General features: G+C 40.0%; 1 protein-coding gene across 3 annotated transcripts; it reads right to left on the reverse strand.

Annotated features, from left to right (window-relative positions):
• Positions 1 to 781: 781 nt before the first annotated feature.
• On the reverse strand, positions 782 to 19,067 carry zfr (zinc finger RNA binding protein). Of its 3 annotated transcripts, none has more exons than XM_017452174.3 (19): positions 18,971 to 19,067; positions 18,635 to 18,719; positions 13,819 to 14,101; positions 13,116 to 13,491; positions 12,585 to 12,823; positions 12,033 to 12,233; positions 10,410 to 10,716; positions 10,080 to 10,273; positions 9,813 to 9,932; positions 9,057 to 9,202; positions 8,845 to 8,968; positions 8,226 to 8,428; positions 7,955 to 8,105; positions 7,581 to 7,722; positions 5,157 to 5,254; positions 4,249 to 4,344; positions 4,012 to 4,123; positions 2,987 to 3,084; positions 782 to 2,756 (listed from the first exon to the last, which is right to left on the reverse strand). In XM_017452174.3, the coding sequence occupies exons 1-19, from the start codon at positions 19,005 to 19,007 to the stop codon at positions 2,574 to 2,576; spliced, it is 3,195 nt and encodes a 1,064-aa protein (XP_017307663.2). In that variant the 5' UTR covers positions 19,008 to 19,067; the 3' UTR covers positions 782 to 2,573. The 3 variants fall into 3 exon arrangements, with proteins under 3 accessions (XP_017307663.2, XP_017307662.2, XP_017307664.2); XM_017452173.3 differs by having other exon boundaries at positions 8,803 to 8,968; XM_017452175.3 differs by lacking the exons at positions 782 to 2,756; positions 2,987 to 3,084; positions 4,012 to 4,123; positions 5,157 to 5,254 and having other exon boundaries at positions 8,803 to 8,968.
• Between the last annotated feature and the right edge of the window lie 304 nt (positions 19,068 to 19,371).

The following is a 19,371-nucleotide window of genomic DNA, read 5'->3' on the forward strand; positions in this document are numbered from 1 at the left end:
AGTTCAGCCACTTCTGGGAAGGTTCACTACTGTGCAAAATTTTTTCCCCATTTGGAGATAATGGCTCTCACTGTGGTTCTTTGGAATCCCAGAGCCTATTAAATAGTTTTGTAACCTTTTACCCAAGTTCTTGCTGTTGAAAAAGTTCTATTTAAGTGTTGATTTGATTGAACAGGGTTTGCAGTAATCAGGCCTGGTTGTGTCTAATCCAGATGAACCCCTTTATGAATGGGGTTTCATAGATTTGGGGAATTAGTAACTACGGGGGCAAATACATTTACACACAGGCCTAGTTGGTATTGGATAACTTTTTTTTTTTTTGCTTCAATAAATATCATTTAAAAACTATTGTGTTTAGTCAGGTTGCCTTTGTTATGTCTTAGATTTTGTTTTAATTTCTGAAACAATTTAGTACAAGATATACACAAAAACAGAAGAAATCAGGATGGAGTGAATACTTTTCCCACAGCACTGTAATAATAAATAAGTGGGTCTAAAAGCCTAAAATTAGAAATTGCTACAAAACAAACTCTAAGAGAATTTATTCAGTGTCCATAAGGCTATAGTGGATTGCTTTTTGTAGTAGAAAATGCAACACTGCCACTTCCTGTCCACCAACAACTCAAAACAGGAAGGATCGTTTCCCCGTATCCTTCCTCCCCTAGTACAACATGCTTAGTCTTTAGTCCCTGGTGGATACAAGTAGATGGCAGGCTGTCCAACTAGATCTCACTTTGCACATATTAAATAACCGCATTAAGGCCCAAAAGAAAAACATGGATTCTGTGAAGGTTTTTATTGTCTATTGTTACGCAGTAGTACCATGACAGTGAATGAAAGGCTACTGAAAGGATAAATCTACACCTGCAATTACAAACACAGAATCAACACTTTCCCCAGCTTTTCACCCTTGAATAGATTTTTTTTTGTTGTTGAACAAACAATGTATAGTTAAACAAAAGTGAAGAGCAAGCAGCTGCTCATCTAAACAGATAAAACAATAAAAACAAAATCAAAACTTGGAACACTGCCATGCTTCCATAAAATTATACAATTTCTTGAAGCGCTATTGCAAGATTAGATATATGCTCATATATTAAAGATCAAACATAGCCTACACATAGCTACATATGATTATATGCATATGTACATATATTTAGGGATTACAGCACTATGAACACAAATGTTAGGCAGACTTGGGCCCATTACAAATAAGTGGCCTCTGCTTCAAATACAGGCTTTAACGCGTTCCTCGATGCATGGGATTTCCTTTGCAAATCTAGAACCACTGATGAAAAGGACATGTTCACATAAATGATGTGGTTATTTCTTTAAAAAAAAAAAGAAAAGAAAAAGAAAAAAAGAAGAATTTTTAAAAATCAATGCAATCACCTAGTTTAGAAATGAATTAGGGACCACTGTGAATGAGGGAAACACATTTGTACAGGGCCCAAGTCTGCTTTCAGAGATCAGCATCTTAGAGCAATGCAACAGAAGCTTGTGAACATTAGAATACACTAGCAGAATAGCCTTTAAACAAGCTCAGCTTCACCCCACTTGCATTATGCATAACAGAATTAGGACATATTTTCCTACTTGACGTTAATGTATAGCCAAAAGATGTACATTACAAGTGGCTCAAAGGGAACCAGCGGGTTTGTATTAGCTCTGTGGAACACAAGGATTTATACTCCAATGCCCAGTCACCATTCATCACAACACAATGAATGGGTTACAGTTTAGCTTAGGATTTGTGGTTATGAGGAATGTCTCCGTTCAAAACAAAAAAAATATACATCTTTTAAAAAAAAAAAAAAAAAAAAACCCATGTCACACAGCTAAGCTTAAGCAATGGTTAAATTTTTAGATTGTAATTTTAAAATGCAGCAATAACAAAATCTTTTCTATTGTGTACCCCCCCCCGCCTTAATCAACCACCAAAACATGCCTTACATGCTACCTTAGGACATACCAAGAGATTATTTCAGATTTAGTACAAATCTCAACATACTTCCTCTTCAGTAATTTAAGACATACCCAAAACCTTCTGCATGCAGCAGAACCCGTTTTATTAGATGTAGTAGTAATAATTTCATACTTATAAAAAGGTGTCCTATAGGTCCATTTTACCTTGAAATATGTTAAACACCTCCTAGACTAGAAGAGTATTTCTGGAGTGTATAAATATCGTGATTTGCAGTCGGCACAAACAAAATCTGTTAACATAAATCATTTCAATAACATAAAATGATTAGAGCACATAATCTATCCCGTTACAGGCTCTTTTACATCATCAAAACAATTCTGTGCGTTAAATATTTTAGTGAATAATTATGCTTTTGAAATGACGCTTAACATTGACCAAGCTGCCTTCGTAGGTCGTTTATGGGCACTAGAAGCCAACTTAATGGAAGCCATTAAGATGCTAAATGAACAGGCTTGTTATAAGCCAGAATATTCTTTCTGCGCAGCAATAAGCATGCACAGAGACCTACAGAAATCAGCTTTTGCACCACTGGAATACAGAGACTTTGAAGAAGATATGGGTGAGCCTGTGAAGCTTGCTTAGAAGCTTAGAAGCCATCAAAATCCTTCTTGTCCTTCTTCCCCTCACCCTCAAAGCCGTCTGTGCCATCGCTGTTGTCACGCCTCCTCTTGCGATTGTTCCTCACGTTGAAGCGTGGGTTCAACTGAGGCAAGGGGTCCATACCTAGAACCTTATGGATCTGACGGAACGCCAAGAGCCGAAGGGCAAACTGTCAAAAATAAATAAATAAAATAAATAAAAAAAAGAGCAGAATATGAATTGCGATTCTCACACTGAGGAGTTGACAATGTCTAGTTCAACCTGTAGGACTAGCCAGTTTTTACTACAGAGGTGCTGATCCTTTTATTCAAGGTAATTGAGCAAAACATTGCTGTCGGGTTTTTAAAAAAAATAAAAAAAAAATTACTAAACAATGGTTCTAGATTAGACTTGGCTTACCTGGGCACTAGACGTTATATCCTCTCTCTGTTGCTCCTCCATAGCACCCAGGGTATCTGTTGGATTCTTCTCACACGGGTCCATTAACCCTGGGCCACCTGGATCAAAAGCATTAGTCTTATTAAACGGGCTACAGTCATCCTTAGCTCTTTTCCACATACTGCCATTAATGAAATTAAGGTCCCATTCAAGCTAGAAATCATTTGGGGGGTTGGGGCTGCCTGAAAAGTGACTTCAATGTTCCAATTTTCTGCTTTAAGGCATACTGAAGTATTTTGGGGTGGCACTGAGCTATGTGAGAAGTGCTGAGCTTGATTGCCATCAAAAATCACATCTGCAGCCAAACAGACTGCTATTAAAAAGAGCAGCGAATTATGAAAAATCTTTGGTAGGACTTGTACTACAACTACTGGTTAAGATGGCAAGCTAGTTGAAAAACTTGCACAGAATACCCCAACGGTTCATATATCCATTGTGGAAAGATGGGACAAGTGGGAACTCATGGTTATCAGGGCACTATGGAAAGTTTGAGGAATTTCAACCAGAACCATGTAAATCAGAAAATTCATTTGGGTGGGCCCAACATCAGGAACCCTTCTAGGCAAGGATTTGTTTGACTTGAAATGAATAAGGAAACAGTAACATGACATCTGAGCCATCTGATTAGACAATTGTCCAAACAGCACTGTTAAATGGTAGCACAAGCATCACCATATTTGGAAGTATTGCAAATCCTGCATGAGGACCATACTTCTTGACCAGCAACAACTATTGCTTGTATTTTTCTCATTTGTAAGTCGCTTTGGATAAAAGCATCTGCCAAATGAATAAATGTAAACAACTACCTTTTAATCACAGTTTGTGTGTTATCAGCACTGTCAAAATAACAGTACACACACACACACACACACACACACACACACACACACACACACACACACACACACACACACACACACACACACACACACACACACACACAGTTACCTGACAAAAGTGGGTACTTGTTTTCAACACAATCTTACCAGGGAGCAGAATGCCTGAGGCAATACATTCAAAGACTCGTCTCAGTGCATCACCAGGGCTCATCGGTCCAGAGGCGCTGCTGATTGCCTTCTCCACAAGCAGTTCCATGGCCTTGGACAGAGAAAACCTAGTTACTATGCAACTTTTGGTCTTCCAGATCAAATACTTCAGAGGACTCCTTAAACCTTTTGGATACCCTAAAGCCCAGTATGGACAGAGATCATCGTCCTACTCACCCAGCTTGGAAAAGCAGACCAGGTGGGTACTCTCTGACAAAGGTCACGCAGGATACGAATAACAATCACGCAGGACTGGAGTCCATTGGCTCTAGCCTTCAGTGCAATAAAGTCAGGTTAAGTGAGTCAATGGTGCATTTACAACAGAGGGTTGATGACATGGTGGGGCTCAGTAAGAGGTGCAACACTACTGTTCACAATGGAAGCTTTTACTTGGTTTACACACTCTTTAGCCAATGCTTTTGAATAAGCTGCCATTCCCAGCAGTATTTTACCTCGTCGTTAGTATGGGAGTTCAAAGTTTGCAAGATGCACATGGAAGGTTTCCCTGGTCATCTTGTAAACTCTGACCTCAGATTTCCAAATACTTCACAAAATCAAAACTCTCATTTACAACAAGATCAGTTTGAAAGAGTAGCATAGGAACTGAAACAGTCAAGGAAATCTGCTTTACTCTGCCTGTGTGCGCTTGCATGGCAGCAACATCACAGTAAACTAATCAGATATTCCTTTCTTCTCAATCCCCAAAAGAAAACAAATAAATAAAATAAATCACAAAGAACAAAACGGTCAACATGAAAGCTCTTATCTGTGATATTTTTATGCAAAGGTATTCTGCAGCCTTATGGAATTTTTTTTTTTTGTAAGCACTGCTCCATTTTTATATACATTTTACCAAATTCATTGTATGCAAGGATGCTTAAAAAACAACAAAAAAACTGAAATAAAACATTTTGTAATTCCCAGTTATTTAAAATGTAGTTACTTATAGCATCCTTGTATTACTTTTTAATTTTTCAGGGTTAAAAAATGTCAATAACTAAAAATTAAAGCGTTAAAGCAAATAAGTACATAAAAAGAATACATCTCATAAGGCTACATGAAGAAAGAAAAATGATGTTCCGAACCTGGAACCACTTAGCGTGGCGTAGGGCAGCCAGAGCGTCAAGGCATTTTTGCCTGTCCAAGACGTCCGCTGGGTCTTTCACCATACCCGAGGTTACATCTAAAAATGGATCGAATTGTCAAAGGCTGGTGAGGAACGGGTGTTTGACCAGGTCACAGAGAGACTGCCAAGAACACATTGCCACACATACCGAATTGTTCCCCTGACTACAATTCTACCTAGAATTGGGGTAACTCGTGAAATGAGGATTTTATCTTCTCTGATCATGTGAACCAACATCTTTGGAACAATCAGCTATACTAGCAGTTAGACAAGAGAGTGGTGCAACACTGGACTGGGGAATAAGTGTTGACAAACATGGAGAATGGAGAATGAAGGGCTGATGGCAGGGGAGAAAAAGCCTTCAAACTTTTTGACCAATCCAAAAAAATACAGCATTGGCTTGAACCACCTTGAAATGTGAAAAGTGATCTTATTGGTTACCAAATTAAATATTTAAAACCAAACATGTTGAACTACTGTGTTCATCTATTAGCATAAGATTCGTTTCTTTTTTGAGGGGCATGACAAAAAATAAATAAATTAATAATTTCCTCATGCTACTGCCAAAGCAATAGTGTAGCATAATACAACGGTTCCCCCCCTTTTTTTCCCCTTCCCAGAATAAATACTAACATCTAAACAATACTAACATCTAAAAGTATAAGATGTTGTGGGGCCACACTATGGCTTTGCATTTGTAACTTATGAGCATGGTGCAGAAAAATGGAGATCAAGGGAAATGCAGAATGCTTTTATGTTAGGCGTGCTTGGTGTGACCGACTACAGTGGTAATAGTAGGTGTGGCAAAGTGTTTGAGAGGGTTTGAGAAGGGACCTTGGTCAAAAATCCTTCCGGAGCTGGTAGACGTAGCCTCAGATGGGAAACAAGTTACTCAGAATGCAAGGAGGCTTTGGGCTGGACTTGTAAAGCTTTGGATACATGAAGGCAGCAATGCGTGCTGGAAAGAAAACACGAAGCTCCCAGCGAGAGGGGTTAGGACATCACTGCATGCATACCTGCCTTGAGTGGGTTTGGAACCCCCCCCCATAGGTCACCGTAGACCGAAGGCCATAAAAGCCAGGTCCAACCAAAGATTCCTCTAACACAGCCTTCCTCCCAAAAGCTTACTGATACTCCCCTAAGGACCCAAACAGGAATGGTGACATCTGAGCATAGACTTGGGGCCTGCATTTAACATAATTTCAAACCACATTCCAATGTCAAAAAAAACAACAAGACAAAGGAACGGTAGTTACTTAACTTGGAACTAAAAGACATTATGTTTTCTGTTCAATGTAAAGGGATTCGTGTGTCTAGAAGAATGCAGCATAATTAATAAGATGTTCTTAAAAACCAATCATTCATCATGCAGTGGATTGATTCACTCAGGGGAGCACTTTCATTTTGGAATAAGGGTCTTCAGAATGGTGAATCTTCTGACCACCAATCAAAAGATTTGTTTCCTGTGGCTATGTTACAGACTTTCCCCATGGCTTACAGCTTATTTTACCAGTTCCTACAGTAATTGTTTATTTGGTGAATCCCTAATCTTTTAAATTAAACATTTCCATCCTAAATCCTTGGTTATTTATAGATACAGTAGAGAATCCCCTGGAACACAGGAAACAAAAACGAATCTTACTTGGGACTAACTAGACTTACACAATGCAAAACACTTATCATGCTTGTTTTCGAGAGAGCTTCAAGAGCACTGAAGAGGTGTTACAGAGAGAGCCCTGAGCAACACTGCTGGCAAGTCGATAAACAAGACAAGTAAAACCTGGTAGTGGTGAACTTGGGTTTGTTAAAACCCAAATTCCAGTCCAATACATCAAATCAGAAGGCTCACACCTTGTTGAAAATTATGCGAATTCTTTTTTTTTTTTTTTTTTTTTAAAGAAACTAAGGAATTCGTTCACAACATATTAGGAATAATTGCCTTCAAAATATCTCTTTCAGGCATGTTCAGAAGTTTAAAAAGATACTCTCAGTGAGACACATCAGGAGTGAAAGTGTATTGTAAGAAACAAGATGTACTACTAAAATTTAAACAAGTTGGATTAAGAACTCCAATTTTAAAAGGCTTTTGAAGGCACTCATAGGATTTCTCCAAATTTCGTTTCCATTAAATATTATGACCCTGACCAAGCTCAAGCACATACCAGGTTTTACACTTCATACAAATCTTCATATAATCTTTACAGGGAAGCAGAGCAAAAGACGCTCTTACCACGGGGTAGTCAAACTTTTATTTAAAAAAAATAAAATAAAAAAAATGAGACCATCTCCTCTGTGCCAGCAGATAGGCTCTTTGGGGTGTCAAATCAATGAATCAAATTAATTTGATAGGTGGCCAAGGTAAGGGAGTAACGTTTTTCCCAACCTCCATCCCGAGGGGTCTCCTCTCTGATGACTGGCGAGGTCAGCGTAATGGTCACCTGCATCTTGGGCTCAGCGCAGGAAGTCAAGATGATTGCAGCTTCTTGGACCGAGCCCTTCACCTCATACTTCTCTGGTGTTACGAGCTAAGAAACACATGGGTTAGGGAAAGTTATTGACGGAGAAGTAGCAAGAGAAACAAGGAAACCGACTTCCTTACAACGATTAGCAGAATCACAAAATATATTGTTTACAGTTTAAAAAAAAAAAAAAAAAAAAACCCACACAGAATGGAAACAGGGCTGTGATCTGCAATTTAACACCTTTTATGACGGCACAATGCTGTTAACAGAAACCAATGTAATTTTGCCAACGTACTCCGAGTTGTTTAGGAAGGTGCTCTACAATGCGTGACAGCAGACTCTTGCTGGGTTTCTCAGAGCAAAGGAGAACAAGGTTGACATTCTTATCTCCACGCAGGAGCAGTCCTTTAGCCAGAACACCAACCCTCATCACTCCCTTCAGTGCTCTGTAACATGCAAAGTGTCACTGACTCAACTTGCAAGACAAAAAAAATAAAATAAATAAAAATAAAAAAATAAAAAAAAGAGAAGATGGGCTTGCAAATTACAAACAAGTGTCAGCTCACCTGTCTTTGGGAGGCTCTTTCTTGTCTTTGTCCTCTTCTTTGCCCTTGTCTTGGTCAGTAATGATGTCCGATACAAGCTTGAGGGCACGCTCGGTGATGGACACAATCTTCTGAATGGCTTGGAGCTCCTCTTCAGAGGGGTAAATAGCAGCATGCTTGGTCATCACATAACGATCGTCAGAAGAATCAGGGCGCCGTGGGGGCTGAAATCAAACAGCCAACAAGTCTTGATGAGAATGCCAACTATTCTGAATGGAAAGGGATTTCTGGTCCCACTTCATGTTAAGTGCCATCTCCAACACCTTTATAGCTATATAAACTATATTATTATCCAAGGAGCAACATTTTATACTGTCAAATTGTTTTAAGTCCATCAGTTTTGTTACTCTCTTACAAATAAAATAAAAAGTTAGACTTCAGAATGTTAAGATATGTACACAACCAGATGATACACATGCTTATTTACCCACAAATCTCTTTTTTCTGTTGATCCAAGGTGTGACTTATTACACACTGTATTAACACTAAGAATATTACCACATAAATGCAAAGCACTTCTGGTTCTGAAAAGACTAACCACAGGGCCTTGCGGCTGTGGGATGGGCATTCCAGGTCTCACCCCAAGCAGACCAGGAGGTCCAGGTGGACCTTGCGGATAGCCTCCATCGGGCATCCTACGTCTTTCCTCCCAGTGGTGGTGCTCTTCCTCCATTCGTCGCCAGTACATATCTTCCTCATAGCGCCTGCAGAAGACCAAACAGAAGAATGCATGAGACACTTATCTGAAGCTTTTTGCAGCAAATTTCAGATATGCATTAAACTCCTCTGAACCTCATCTCCATCCTCCAGCGCTCTTCTTCTTCACGGCGTCTCCAGTATTCTTCCTTTTGCATTTGTTTCCTCATCTTCTCCTCTTGGATCTTCCGGGCTCGAATGCTGGGCTTCACTTCCACCTGAAGGTCTGGGTTCACTTTTTTCTACAATGCAGTGAAAATTTTTTTTTTAACTGATTTTGATCAAAACGAGGTCTCGAAATTCATAAGACCCAAAAAAGGGAACTTGAACCACAAAAAGGCCACTTCCTCCACTTTTCCATGGTGAAAAACAGAAAGGAACAACTTGACCGCTGACTCTTATAAAGCAAACCGAGAGACCCCTTGAACAAGCATCAAGTAAATGTGACCTCACAGAAGACATCTCCATATCAACAGTTATCTTTTTAACACGTTTTAAAGTCAGGTTATTATTAAACTTAGATTATGTGGTGCACCATCCATACAAGACCCTGTTAAAGAAAATGATTGCTTCCACAGTCAGTAACAACCCCTTTTGACCGATCAGAATAGTGTATTTAAAAAGCACCATGGTATAATGGGAAATAAAGCAACTATGTTGCTAAATTAACTATATAAAGGCAACTATGCTGCAGACTTCAGGACATTAAGGTATTTTATGTTTCAATAAAAAATAAGGTTTACATGCTTATTTAACCACAAATGTTACCCCAAATTTCCAAATGTGGCCACGATGACCAATTAAGAACCTTTATTGTCTATGAGCCAACGACAAAAATTTATATCCACCCACCTTATATTGCAAACGATGTCTCCTCCCTTTAAGATGCATTTCCTTTGCATTAGGATCGTTAAAACTGCATTCACACAGCTTGCAGTGGAACCGGATGACTTTTCCCTCGTCGTTCCGAACCTGTAGAGGAATGCATAATAAACCTATTACTTATTGTTTATTATGTAATGCATAATAAACCTCTTTATTATGCATTCATTACAATTAGACAGTGTTTTAGGAATACGTTGACCATGTGCACTAGGGCTTCTCGATAAGCCATTGTACCTCTTCAACGTAGTCATGGCCGACAGGCTGAACGTCACTCTGCAAAGCCGCGAGAGCTGATTGAGGGGACAGCGGATCAGGCGCGTCGTTTTTAACGTCCTGTGACGGTGCACCTAATGAGGTCTGTACAGGTTTGGCTGCTTCAACTTTTGACTCGTCCATCTTAACACCAGTGGTCTGTAATTTGTTTCCCCCTACAGAGGGAAAGAAAAAAAAAAAGAAAAAAAAGAAACGATCAAATTTAGGCTAGTTTAAGATTTTTTTTTTTTTTTTTAAATATGACAAAGGTTGGTTTAAAACCAAGAACGATATATGCAAAACGGCAAGTACCAACGAAGTTTATCTTGGGTGCATTGACTTTCTTGATTGTGGATGCGGTTGAGGAAATGCTGCTGGGAGCAGGACTCTTGCCCTGCATAGCTGAGGCCGCAGTGTTGCCGAGAGGTTTCAGGTAGGATGAACCGGAGCCGGTGGAGGAGGACACGTTCATGGCAGACGCAGTGCTGCTGGTGGAACTGCTGATGGCAGCACTGGCCGTTTTACTGGGAGCTGCAGTGGTGGATGAGGACGTCTGCGTCACCACACTCGGCTCTGTGGAAGGAATGGGTTTCCCGAGTTTGGTGTGTAGTTTTACAACCTAACGATGACAAGAGAAGAAATAAGTTAGTATGTAAACAAATTATAAGGAATAGAAAGGGCCGTATGAGGAAAGGTTATTAATGGGCAGCCCATATTTTCAAATATTTTAGACAATTTTAAGAATTCTAACAGTACATTTGACATGTGAGAAATATTTAATAGTAAATCACAAGAGTACAACAATAAAATGTGCTTTTTTCCCCCCTGAGTGTCATTTCAGAAGCTCCTCAAAGTTTCATATTCATGTTAAATATAAATATCTTTCCCCCAATACACATTTTATAATAATAATAATAATAATAATAATAATAATAATAAATAATAAAGTCATCAAAACTCTGGAACAACAAGTGGAACTATGGGAATTATGTTATGATAAAAAATTCAAAATAAATCAAAAATAATTATGTATTTTAGCATCTTCAAAAGAAGACTCCCTTTTTGCCTAGAATTTTCAGAAATGTATTCTTGGTGTTTTCTCCACTGATTTCTTGAGGAATTTCCCTGAGATGCTTTTTAAACAGTATTAAAGGAGTTCCCACTTGTGCTGGACACTTTTCGGCCGCTTTTCTGAATATTTCGCTCCAAGTCATCCGTTTAAATATTTTTTTTTGTAAATAAAATGTTAGTTTTCTAATGAAAGAAATGAAAATGTTGGCACGATTATATTTTGTCTACAACACTGATTTCAAACATTTAAATCATACACTTCCAGATAAAAAGGTTTTTAAGATCATGAGGAACATTTCAGTCGAGTGTCTCCAAACTTTTGACCGGTAGTGTACATGTTGGTACAGTAGGAGACCATTAAATGAGCTACATAAAAATGCAGAACATTACGTCACTGCCTCATGAGGATGTAGTGTAATTAAATGAAGTTTCAATTTGGTATATGATGACACACGTGTGAACATTAGTATAGCAAGGTTAAAGTGTGCTTTATACTGCCAAAGCACACTGCAAATTCACACACAATGTAGCAGATGAAAATTTCACATTATGTTGTGTGTAATATTTCCTGCATGTGTGTTAGTTTGAAAAATTCAAATATCACTCAAATAATGCTTTGAAAAAATGTGAAGAGTAATTTTGCCTGAAATGTCCATGCCGATTTGATACGCAAACTTTTTTGAGGACAATGTTTGAAGAGAAAAAACATCTCTTCCAACCTTCATGCTCCTTACACAAGTACACTGCTGCTATTCCTTGTATTTGTTTGAAGAACTATATAAAGATAAACGCTTAAGTTACATAAGAATCTGCTGGTTGTGGGAGTTGATGTGAGGTCTGTGCTTCTAAAGATGATTCATTTACCTTCTGATGTTTAGCTCCACGGATGTGGGCAGCATAGGCGTCTGCCCCGGTGCAGGCAACATCACAAAGCTCGCAGCGAAGCTGGTTCTGTGTGCTGCGGGCCGAGCTGCTGCCACCACTGCTGCTATTACTGCTCTGAGAGACCTTCAGTGCTGCCTCCTTCTTCTTGTGCTTCTGACCTTCTAGATGCTCCTTGTATGTCTACAATGATGAACAGAAAGACTATTAAACAATATGTTCGGTTGTGCAGAAGCAGGGTCAGTACACTTAATACCCAGAATGTGACCAAAATATTGGGTGCAAGTAGAGGTACATAAAAAGGAAAGGGGGGATCGGTCATGAATCAAAACAATAAATTACTATCCGATGTGCCACAGAGTTCAGTTTTAGAGCCCCTATTGTTCTCTCATACATAGAGACATGCACTCCAGTGATGTATTTATGTCTCTCAGGTAGCCTTAAAGGGAAAAGGTTATTAGAATGACTACTGTAACCCAGTCATTAGATTTAGACATGAACGATGAGGCAAAGGTGAAACGGAAGATGGTCTACCTGTGGCCCTGCACAGCTAATCTTACACACATCGCAGTAGTGTATTTGAGGTGGTTTCGGAGGCTGTTTGGGTTTAAGTGTTTTGTTCTGGAAGGGTGTTTTCTTGGTGAATGTGCTTCCAGTCCAGGCAGCAGTGGCTGCAGCAGCAGCGACGGCTTGCTTCTGCTGTTGCTGCTGTTGCTGGTAGTAAGAGGACGCTGCGGAGTACACAGCTGCCTCATAACCTGAATATGACGTGCCTGGAAACAGATTCAAAGAGTAACGATCAAAGGTCTTGCAATGACGAAGGGCACATTATAATAACTACATGTGCATAATCTAAATATAAATACATTTGTAATAAACTGGTTTAAAAAACATTGTGGTTAATAGAAATAATAATGATCACACAAAAGTGACAAACTGCAGTTCAAATAAACCCACAGCAGAGTTAACTGCAGTGATTGAGTTTAAAAGAAAAACTTTTCACTTGACAAAATCAATCGGCGAATAAGGAAGCAATCATGTTGAGTTAAAAGCTGGGCTTTTTACCTGAATATGTAACAGCATTGGTGCTGTATGTAGGGCTCTGGGAGTAAGACGGGACCACGGAGGCTGCGGCAGCTGCTGCAGCTGCCACTGGCTGCACGGCGGAGGACACTGGGTAGATAGAGAAGGTGGAGGTGGCTGGACTCTGTGTGGCTGGCTTTATGGCTGTAACCTGGCGGGTCTGCTGGGTCTGCGTGTATGGCGTGGCACCCTGGCTGTATCCTGTTTTGGCGGCTGTTTGGTAGTAGGTCTCAGCCACTGTGGGCTGCGGTTGGGCAGCTGCTGCTGCTACCGCTGCTGTAGCTATGGGTTGCTGGTAGTATTGTTTACTGTCATAGGCTACAGCTGGAGCTGAAGAACGGACATAAGAATAGGAATCCTGCAAGAGAAAGCCGAAACTTGGTTACAGACAAAAGTCAGTTCAGTCAGGTCTCTTAAAAGAATTACATTTTTGACATCATGTTATTAGCGACTGTAAAAAACATCATGAGATCTCCTCGGGCTTTGGTTGCAGTTTCATGCAATCAATCCTAGTTTAAAAACACCTCTGGACACTACAGTGTAAAGTATGCATATATCTTAAGAATGCCTGGTCAGACATTCCTTGAAATAAATCAAGCCCTGCTAAGGGGACGAGGAGGGGAAAAGAGAGAGAAAAAAAAAGAAAAAAAAAAAATCCCCCTCAACCCCATTAAAACTCCTTTACCTGATAGTTCTGTGATGTGACCGGTGGAGGTGGTGGGGGCACTTCAGGCTGGCGCTGGGCATAGCCGTAGTCGGTGGTGGCATGGGCAGGCTGGTACCCCCCGTAAGCTGCCGCAGTGGCCGCAGCTGCGACAGCGACAGGTGCAGGTCTGGCTACAGCAACGGTGGCAGCAGTCGGGGCATAGGCCGCGGCTACGGTGTGAGCAGCCACTGGCGCCTGATGCACGGTGTAGCTGGCTACCGTGGTTGGATGGGTGTAGGCTACTCCAGCGGCCGGCTGCTGACTACAAGGCAAGAGAGGCTAAATTTAATAACGAACACACTCCGGCTTCTGAGCACAACTGTTCTTTTTGACTGTACATGGCAGTAACATGGTAGTTTGTTTTATTGCCTTGAACGAGATTTGTTGACCTATGAGTCTAGTGCATTTTCAGCTGACTGCAAAACTTCAAATTCAACTTGAAGCCCTTATAAAACAGAGTTTAAATTCTGTATGCAAATTTTTTTTGTAAAGGAAAGAAAAACCCATTGTGAATTACCATTAGGAAACATAAGCAGATGTTTATAATTTAACCAAAGAAATGAAAGACCTGTTTATATTCCAGAAACTCTACATGTCCATGAACAAGGCCAAGCCAGAACAAATAACACCGATATAAATTAGCAATGAAGAAATCCTAAGACCTTGCCACAATTTATAAAAAAATTAAAATAAATATTATATTATATTATTTATATATATATTATTATATAATTATATATATATATCAAAACTAACCCCATCAGGTTAGATACCAGAGCAATTGTTTATACTGTAGAACGAGGTGAACTACAATCCTACAGCTATATGAGCCATATGTTGTGTTAGGGTGAGCTGAAACATAAATATCATCATGGTGGCTATTTAAACTGTAAACCGTCAACGATACTTGCGACAGGAATGGGGATGGAGTAATATAGGGTAAAGTGCAATGGAAAAATGGGTTATGGTATGCTGAACATTTACGTTCAAATGAGCAGGCTGTTTCTAAACAAACTCTAAATATTAACAATAGCCTCAGTTTGTAAAACATACTCAGAAAGGCTGATAAATTATTTAAATGTAAACTAGATCAATACAAGGCTTAACATTCAATGAAAGATTGATGTGCTGTGGAGATTGAGGATGATTATCTGAGAAACGCACAAATTTCTCTACACTGTTCTGAAATGACCCCTCATGCGCCACCTTGTGTGTAAAATACACTTGAGGTGATTTAGGGGAAGACGAAGATTTGGAAGATGTGCTACTGTCGTGGACCTTTATTTAAATTCACAAATTAAAGCTACTTTGCACGGTGAGCCATCAACATAGCGATCATGTTCGTGACGAAACCTGCCAAGTCTACCGACTACGCTGTCCTATTCTGACAACCACATCACCTTACTGACCCCATTTTACTGTTTCCGTACAACTGAAATATTTTATATTTATGCAGTCATAAGGGAAACTGTGTGCAGTTGAAACTTGTTCAACTGTGTGCTTTCAACATTGTGACAACAGTTTCAGGAAGGAACACATGGGTGTGATGGTGAGATGTCCACATAGACTTGCATTATATGCCCAAAAGGCCCCCCCCCACCCTTTTAGATAAATATCAAATGCAGTTCTGTCTGGCATTCAGTACACACTATGGGCAGTGGTATCTCAGGAGTTAAGGCATTGGACTACTGATCAAGATTGAGTACAAAACCAAGCACCACCAAGCTGTCACTACTGGGTCGTTTAGTAAAGCCCTCAACTGCTCAGCTGTATAGGGGAGAAATTTAAAATAATATCCTTTCCCTTCTGCTAGTTACACTAGATAATCGCATCTACCAAATGCCATAAATGTAAATGCACTACGTTGGGCTTACTAAAATAAATAAATAAATAAATAATAAATATACACACACACCCCATTACAACGTACATATACCCTATTTTGGTTTATCTTAAACAAGAACCCATTTGAGATTTAGCTCAACCATGCAATCCCAAGTTGAAGGAAGAAATGCAAAATGTAGGTAAATATATTTTGTTTCCAAAGGAGTAGCCGAAACACCCGTGCCCCAAGAACACCCTTAAACAAATATTTCCATTTGTCATGCTACCAAGAAACCACAAATCACTCTGCACTGATGACTCTCCCTTAAAGGAAAATAAAAACTTAAAATAAATAAAAATAATAATTTTAAAAAATCTGCCACCAGAGATTCCTTACAGACAGCTTCACCATGTCAAAAATGACACTAGATGGCCAAAGATTTGTGAACAGATACCTGACCATCACACACATGCATGTTCCTTCCCCAAATTGTTGCCATGAAGGTGCACTAAATTGTCTTTGTATGCTGCATGCAAATTCCCCATCACTGGAACTAAGAAGCCCAAACCTGCACCAGCATGACAATGCCCCTGTGCACAAAATGAGCTCCATGAAGACATGGAGTGGAAGAAATCGAGTGTCATGCACAGAACAGAGCCCTGACCTCAACCACACTTAACACCTTTGGGATGAACTGGAACACTGAATGCACCGCAGACCTCCTCACCCAACTTCAGTGTCTGACCTCACTAAAGGTCATGAGGCTGAATGAACAAATCCCCACAGCCACGCTCCAAAATCAAGTTTGAAGCCTTGAAGACAGCAAAGGAGGACTAATTCTGGTGCCACAAAGTTTTGGCCATATAGTGTGTATATGCATGTAGTTTTCTGCACCATTTGTACGACAGGGTTGTGGGTAGCCTGGAGCCGATCCCAGGGGACTCCGGGCACAATGTGTGTGTTTGGAGGGACACCCCCTGGATGGGATGCCAACCCATTGCAGGGCACAATCATGCACATATGCCCATTCACACACTATGGACAATTTAGAGATGCCAATCAGCCTAAAGGTCAGAAGTGAGAATTGCACCCCCAACCCTGGAGGTGCGAGGCAAACATGCCAACAACTACTGCTGGGCGAGTTACTCAAAAAAAAAGAAAAAAAAAAAAGGAAAAAAAAAAAAGAAATCCACTACAGATTACTAAATACTACTTTAAAATTGTAATCTAGTTACATTACTGATTACTGCATGTAAAAAGTAATCAGATTACTAATTACTTTCACAACCTATCAAACCTACAAAAATACACTACAAAATCAAGTAATTTTAGCGCACATCAATGTATGAAATGATCAGAAGTCGTTGGATTTATCGTGACACTTGCCTTGGGTGTCGTCACTGTTTGTAGGACTAACAGACCGATAAAATATAAAGCTTTCCTAACTAGGCGCGTTTGGTGTCGTTAGCCAAGGGGAGGCACAACTAAGCAATCACTGTATGGGTTTAGCTGCTACAGAGCCATGCAGAGTACATTATCTTTCCTTCTGCTCTGCTCAGATCATGTTCACGTAAACTGGAACTCAGACATTTACACACCTTGCTTTCCTGCTCAGCATCAGAGCATGTTACCATTTCAGTATCTTTGCATATCCATTTTCCCCCTTCCTCTGACTGTGTGAGCTTGCGTTTGGCAGAATTGAGAGCCCGACAGCCAATAAGACACGAGTATTTCAACATATTTTCCAGTAAACCCTGTCTGATTGCTCTCACCTCCATTCACCGAAGATATAAAACTACAGGCGGGCTTCTTTCACTGACATTCAGTTACACAGTGACAAAAAGCGCCAAGTGGAGAATTATTCGGAACTAAAGAACCAATCATCGTGGAAAAAGGTCATTTATTTGAAAAAAATTATCATTTTACTTACTGTTTTCCCAAACAGTAAATATGTAACACAAGTAACAATTTTATTGGCATCGGTAACTAACCAAATTACATAAATTTAAAATTAAATACGTGATCAGAAAAACTCATTAGATTACAGTAACAGAGTTGCACCCAACTCCGCTTACATCGAACTGAACCGCTCTTACAGAAAACACTGGGATCTTAACAAGGATTTTAATCAATGAATCAGCTTCTCTTCGCTTAAAACAAAGTCTAAGGATAGGCATGTAGTGTGTTGGGAGTATAACTCCACAGAGGAGGACACCAGAGACGCAGCGCTGCAGCTGCTTCGTCTGTCCTGCAACAGGACAGACTGACATTCAAGGAGTCCTTGAAAGCCGCCTGTTAATGCACGTGCCAAAACACAAACCGGTTTACACTGAGGCTGACTGGATCGCACACCATGTCTGTAAATACTCTGAAACAAATAACGAGGTGTGTACATATAGGAAAAACACGCAAGGAGAATCAGCTCGGAGATAAATGGTGCAGGATGACAGCTGCATGAGAAAACTAGGCCTAGTCCTGGAGACACACACACATGCACGCACGCGATCTCCACATGCTGTAATCAGTGTTGATGCTCGCGTTGAATAATTCATTAGAAACTCGAAGGAAAAAAGGTCCTGTTACAGTAAACAAGACAATGTTATAGCTCACGCGCAGGTATCGTTATGCAATAGATGCAGGAAAGAGGCCGCGAGCTCGCCGGTACAACGACCACACAAACAAGTCTGCTATTTTGTTCTGTTATTGTTTTTTTTGCCTTCTCCCTTTTGCTTTATGACCGGTATTATTTAAAGACTAACATGCACGAGGATCTGAACGAAACGTAATGCGCACAGGGCTAGTGAGACAGCTCACAGCGCTCTCGCTTAACCCCTCCGCCCTTCCCCCACCACCGAACAATGCCAATGGAAATAACGTAAAAGCGCGCACGCAGCGCACGAGACTGGGGTTGTTGGGGGTTTTTTTCACCCGTTTATCATTCACACCAGCACAACAGCTCCGACCGCTTACCTGTACTGCGCAGCAGCACCGTGGGTAAATCCAAAATAATTGCCGCCGGTAGCCATTTTGGCATCTTCACCTAGCCGGCTGGGCACTGAAACAAGAAGCACAGCGAGGGGGTTAAAGCGCTACAGCACCGAGTAACGTTAGCCTAACTAGCCTCGGCTAACAAACAGCCGAGTGCTAGCTTAGCAAGCAGGGAGACCCTGCGTTATTACACGCTAATGACAAACAGCTCGCTTATAAACCCAAAAGCAATTAAAACACAGTTATAACGTCCCCAATCCCACCCGAAGCCGTGTACAGCCCTGAAGTGTTGGGTTTTCATCTTTATTTTCCCCTTACCATAGGTGAAGGAGACCACTGGACATATGGGAATCATTGGCTTCCACTTCTCTGACGATCTCTGACTGTGAACGCTGCTGTCTTTATAAGAGCGTGTCGTAACCGGATGTAGAATCTGTTATACACACAGCGGAACTATGGGAAATGTTGTTCTCCCATATATATATATATATATATATATATATATATATATATATATATATATATATATATATATATATATATATATATATATATATATATATATATATAGAGTATTTTGCCATTTTGGGGCTTGGCCCATTTATATATATATATATATATATATATATATATATATATATATATATATATATATATATATATATATATATAATTTATTTATACATACATATACATATGACCATTAAAATATTATTTTA

Source organism: Ictalurus punctatus, chromosome 22, assembly GCF_001660625.3.
Source record: "Ictalurus punctatus breed USDA103 chromosome 22, Coco_2.0, whole genome shotgun sequence".
Classification (NCBI taxonomy): Eukaryota; Metazoa; Chordata; class Actinopteri; order Siluriformes; family Ictaluridae; genus Ictalurus; species Ictalurus punctatus.